This window comes from Chrysemys picta, chromosome 6 (genome assembly GCF_011386835.1).
Source record: "Chrysemys picta bellii isolate R12L10 chromosome 6, ASM1138683v2, whole genome shotgun sequence".
NCBI lineage: Eukaryota > Metazoa > Chordata > Testudines > Emydidae > Chrysemys > Chrysemys picta.
The window spans coordinates 126087628-126093421 of record NC_088796.1 but is presented as its reverse complement, the minus strand read 5'-3'; the positions used below and the strand labels follow the sequence as shown (position 1 = coordinate 126093421).

At 47.5% G+C, this 5794-nt stretch overlaps 2 protein-coding genes across 4 annotated transcripts in view; one reads left to right on the top strand and one right to left on the bottom strand.

The window, feature by feature from the left end:
• Positions 1 to 3295: 3295 nt before the first annotated feature.
• Positions 3296 to 5794, bottom strand: part of IDUA (alpha-L-iduronidase) — a 73271-nt gene continuing 70772 nt past the window's right edge. For 2 of the 3 annotated variants that reach the window (XM_065549790.1, XM_042845372.2), the window contains one exon: positions 3296 to 4937. In XM_065549790.1, the coding sequence (XP_065405862.1) occupies positions 4837 to 4937 (101 nt within the window). In that variant the 3' untranslated portion in view covers positions 3296 to 4836. The remainder of the gene's footprint in view (positions 4938 to 5794) is intronic. The other variant, XM_065549791.1, reaches the window with a different exon arrangement.
• SLC26A1 (solute carrier family 26 member 1) overlaps positions 4945 to 5794 on the top strand; it is a 63481-nt gene continuing 62631 nt past the window's right edge. Inside the window, exon 1 of the mRNA XM_024110767.3 lies at positions 4945 to 5084. The gene's annotated coding sequence lies outside the window, so the exon portion shown is untranslated. The remainder of the gene's footprint in view (positions 5085 to 5794) is intronic.

Here is a 5794-nt window from a genome sequence, read left to right as displayed (position 1 = left end):
TGCAGTAGTCAGTGGAATGATTTAACGCCTTACTAATCGCCTCTCTGTCCTTTAAGGTAGTATCAGGGATGAGTTGTGGGGACTTAGGACTCCATCTCAATTGATGAGGCAAGCTGAAGTCTTAAGCAAAGGAAGGTTGGCCTTTGGCGAAGACCCTTGGACCAATATGCCACCTTCTGGAAAACTGGGATCTTTAAGGCTCATACATAATTAGGACCTGGGTGTAGCCCAATTGGTGTATTGAGTATTGATTAATTTCTTAGACTCCAGTGGTTGGTAAGAGTTCAGTCTCCTAAACAGCTACAGCACCTGGAAAATGATTACCAATGGTATTAGAATAAGAGACCCAAGGGGCACTGGAGAAACAACTGCAATTTATCACAAGTCCCTTTATTAACAAATCTGCTAAGCAGATAAACAATCCCGCCAACACTGAACGACCTCAACAGACAGGGAAAGAGTACGGAGTGTTTAGCCCTGTGCCTGGCATTACTTACATCTCCCAGCTCCATGACAGCAACTGCGCCCCAACACTCCGCTGCACCGGCGAGAACTGCCTATCTGCTGTGCCCTGCAGACCCCCTATGCCAGGGCCCAGGACTTGAGGGCACCAGAGGCCCATTGCAGCCAGAAGCAAGGGCTGTCAGTGTCCCAGCAAGGGACACCCACCCTTCACATCCAGCTAAGCCTGTGGGAGGGGGGGGAGCCTGTGCATTATTGTTAGTGGGCATGTTTCAGAGTGCAATGGGATGGGTCAGTTATTTGACATCCTGGAGCCAATTCCCATCTAGTCTTTTAATTTATCCCCATCCTTTACAAGAATCAAACATTGTTTATCCTTCTCTATTGTCTTTGATATCCCCTCACGATAAACCGGGATGTCCTAGAAATCACAGCGGTTGTCTGTCACACAGGTGAAGGCACTGTGCACAAAGAACCTCGGACCCACTGTTCTTATGGTGAGTCACTGAAGCCCCGAGGAGGGAGGAATAAGGGTGCCACCATCCTGGGGGCTTAGGGCTTCCCCAGCAGGGGCTTAGATAATGAAAAGCATTATAGGAAGAGTGGGTAGCGATGCTTGTGGTGAAGGTTGCTGGACACTGCCCATTATAATAGCCTGTTTCCAGTGCTTTTAGATTTTATCCACTTGGGCTGAAATTTTCCATGCAGCAAAAGCTACACTAGTATGTTTGAAGTAGGGTAACCCCAAGCCTGAGCTTTCAGAGCTGCTAAGCGCCTGCAACTCCCATTCAGGGCTATGGATTCTCTGAGCTCCTGGAATCCCCCATGTCTATAAGTCAGGAAGCACTGGGGGAGGGGAAATTCAGTATAGCTCATAGCAGTGTATAGGAGGGAGGAAACACTAGAGTAACCGTTCAGGATAGAATTTCAAGGAGCGGGAGCCTGTGACGGATCCTTACGGGAACATCATAATAGTTTCATTACTACAGAACTTATAAAGAAAAAACCACCCTATGGAATTCACTGGCTAAGCCAGCCTTCCTATAAACACTGAACCAGCCTATGGCATTATACGCCTGCAGTGGCATTTAGCTAAGGATTTGAAAGACACTTGCCCATTGAAGTAGAGTAGTCTGAGGAATGTTAGCTGCTCCATCTGTGGATTAGAGCCAAGCTCCTAGAATTCTATTTCTTGGTCAGCAGAGGCTGAGAGAGACGAGAGTGAACCGCCCTCTTTCCAAGTGCTACCATTTCATCATCACGGACTTGCCAACCTGCCACCTCTCCCCTACCTCCCTCCAGGCAGATGTTGCTTTGCTCATGCTGAGAACAATGAATGGCCATTCGGAAAGTGGGCCTTTCTTCATGACAAACTTTCAGTTATGGAAAATAATGGCAACTTATCATTAAATACCTTTTCAAAAGCTTCTCATTCAAAGCTCCCCAAGTGGTTATACAGGCAGGAGCGGGGTATTCGGGTGTAAGTATGTATAGCTAGAGGTGCAGGAGGGAGAGGGATTTGGGTTGTACGCACACACAGGTGTATGGCAAGAAGGAAGAGGCAGGAGTATTTTAAGGTATGGAAGTGCATAGTTAGGACAACCACTCAACTTTAATTTTGCCCTGTTAGACTCTTCTAACATCTCATGGAGTTAACTGACTGGACTCTTGGGCGTGAGCTACACTTGAATATTTTGAGTGTCAGCTCCCCCCTATTCTTAACTTAAATTCTCCTTCAGCAGAAACTATGGGAAATACCTACCTTGATTAAGGTTAGTATAGTGCTTGGGGCCCCTGATTGGATAATTTCTTTTGAAAGCTAAAAGTTTCCCCCTCCGCAAGGTCTCACTTCAGGATGCAGAATTAAGGGGCCTTAACTCTGCATTTCTATGCATTAACATTGTTGGATGTCTTTTAAGTTTAACGGTAACTGTCTTTTCTGGTTTTGATGATCTGTATGGGAACACGTACAACATCCCTATAGCGTATTTTCCTCTGAATTACTGAGCTCTACAGCGATGAAATGCTTACACGGTATTATAATGTTCAGCCACTAGGTGGTCTCCTGCATAACATACCTTTCCTGAGCTGGGAACAGCCAGACCTGGCAGTGCATTGTATAGTTAAGAGAACACATCTCTGGTATCTCTCTCCACGGTGAAAGTGCTATAACCAGTCCATATCTTGTACAGGCGTCTGACCCGCTAGTAGCAGTCCTGCAACCTACTGTGTACAAGGAGTACATGACCGCTGCTCTCAACCATCTTAACTCCATCTTAGTGGTTGTTACCTAGGCCTATCAATGAGGTAGCGGTACAAAACACATATTGGTGGTGGTGGTGGGGGGGGGGGGGATTGCTGATGGCAGACACACAATCCTGACACTCAAATGTGGAGGTGGACCAATCGCCTTTGAATCCGCAATGCCAAATGCTTCCTCCATCTTACTGTACCGCTGATTTCATATTGCAATTCAAGTATGCGTGCTTTGTTATACTGGTGAGGTATTTTATATCATCACAGAGAATATGTTCATAACAGAGGCTTGTTCCTCCATTGTAAAATAGCCTAGCTCTTTTCACTGCAATGATCTTTCCCTCTCTGAGTACTTTAAAAAAACACAATACAAAGTGCTCCAATTATGAGGGACCAGATTAAACCCACAAAGCGCTTTGAGTTATAAAATAGTCATTAGCATGTGCACAGAGGTCTCACCTAGAACTGTGCAAAGTAGCAGATTTTTCAGTTTGGGGGCCACAATCTTTCAGCTCAAGGTCAAACTACACTTTGTTTTGTTGGCGTTTTTACCTTTTGAAATAAAACTGAAGCAAAATTCAGAACAAAGTTGTTTTAAATCCAAATCCAAATGTTTTGTTTTGAAACATGTTCCATTTGTTTGGGGTTTTTTGTTTTCTTTTCCGACCAAAACAATCTGGCAAATTTGACACGAACTCAGGCGACGTTTTGTTCGACCCAAATACCCATTTTTGGTGAAAAAATTTAATCTGACAAATATTCCCCATCTCTACTGAACTCAATATTCATTACTCCTTTGTTTTGTGTGAGGCTATAATCTGCTGTAAAATAGTGCAAAATACACCATTCCCAAGGGTAGATTTTCTAGTTAAAACGTGTCCATTACCAGCCACCTGTCACATACAAAAGCATGTAATGCCCAAATCTGATAAACTTCTAAAAGCCTCTAATGGGATCCTCTCTAACAAACATTTTGCTGGCCATGAGGGTAGCCATGGCCCAGGATTTCTGTCACAAGGCCTTGCTGGCCATGAGGGTAGCCATGGCCCAGGATTTCTGTCACAAGGCCTCGGTTAGTTTAAAGACAAGGCACACTGGGGGTTGTAGTCAGCAGCAGAAGCATGTGACTGGGAGGGAGGCAGCAAGGCCTGCTGGGAAGAGGGAAGTAGGATTTAAAAGTGCAGTGTAAAGGAAGGTGAGGTGAGAACAGCCGCTGTCTGGGGATACTCTCCAGAGACCCAGCTCTGAGCCGGCACTATGGGGCTCCCTGCTGCGAGGGGCCGAGACAGGGCCTGAGAAGTCCAGTGGGGTTGAACATCCAGCGAGGGAAGGTGGCTTGAACCTTCTGAGCAGAAGGGAGAATGAAAGAGGCCAGCGTCTGTGCTGGCGAGGCCCTGCCGGGCGGGGGGAAGGTATCCGCAGACCCCCTGAGGCGGAAGGACTTTGCTCACGCAGGCGGGGGCCCAAGAGTGAGCAAATGGCTGCCTGGAAGCTGCTGCACAAAGGGGTGAGGAACGTTGTACTCCCTGCTATAGCGGGACAACAGACTACACTGAAGTCCCAGCATCCTCCGGGGAAAGGGACTGTACTAATCCAGGGAGCCGGGGAGAAGAACTCCAGCCACAGAAGAGGCTGTTCTGTTCACTCGTTGGACCCAGCAGCAGCCAGTATCCCACATCCAACCAGGACTGCAGAGCCGGTGAGGAAATTCAGTCCCAGCCTCCCCTCCCCTCCCAGGAGAACACTGTCCTCTAGGCCCAGGGGCGTGAGTTGTTGGCTCTGACTCCAAACATCGACACCAGGCTCCTGTTACCCCAGTATTCGGGCGGACTAGCTCTATTGCAACCACTTGAGTTCCACCAGCGTATAAGAGGCCAGGCCAAGGCACAATTATTTCTTCTTCACTTTTAAACACTGTTTGGGACGACACTTGTCTTCAAGCTCCAAAGGGTTCGCAGCGAGAACAGGAGTGCAGTGTTGTAGGCTAACCCGCTAATTCTCTTACTAGTGAGGCTGGGGTTTCATCAGCGGGTTGTCGTTTCCAGCAGCATGACCCCACTCTGCTACGCGCTGGAGACAGATGTAGATTTCTCTTCTGGCGGTTGGATGGTTTTGCACTCATGCGAGAGCTTCAATGTACTGCACAGGAATGGAGAAGCGGCCTGGCTTGCTCCAGTAGTCGACGGCACGCACTCTGTAAAAGCCCGAGACCGTGGTTCCTGCCAACAAAAAAGTTAAAGCTCCGTCACTGCAAAAGACCAACATCTGCTGTGTGGGACCATCCCTATTCCTGTGAAAGACGCATTGGTGGGATGGAGCGGGGATGTGACTGGGGGCTGGCTTCTAACAGGAGTTCTACATACTTGGTAAGTATGGCCCATTTGTTCCCAGCCCATGTACCTGGCCAGCTCTACTGCCAGCTATAACTGATAATCCTGAGGAAGTTAAGTGTAGTATTCTCCCGAGTGGCTCCAAATATTTCCCCTATCCTAAGGCAGGATCCGATTTTACCTGGGATGAAGTGAATAGCTGTGGATTGTCTTTAAAAAACACGAGAAAAGGTAAATGCAAAAAGCTGCAAGTGATAAGCCAGGTAAGGCATAAGCCAACGTTCCAGCAACATAAAAGGTAGCTAGGCTGCTCAGAGGGGAATTATTTCTGTCAAAATGCAGAGTTTACTGGATTAAGCTACACATCCTGTGGGTAACATATATGCAACAGTTCATACTGCCCTTGGGGTCTTCGCTAAGGCATTACCTTTCTTTGTGCTTAACTGTGCAACTTGAACTTGCACGAACACAGCCTTTTGAATTTGAAAAAGCACCTGATTTTAGTGTGTCGTACTCAGGGGCGTGCCGTGACATTTTCAGCAAGGCATGCAATTCTATACTGGCATGCAAAGTGTGACCACTTGCATGGGTGTTCCGGGGGCCAGAGAAAATCGCCCCACAAGCGCAGCTAGTCCTGTGGCACGCAGTGCATGCGTAGCATACACGGATGGCATGCCACTGGTTGTACTCGATGACGTTGTGCTGTTTCCAGTTGATGGCTCTGTATCTCATTAGAGCACGTCACT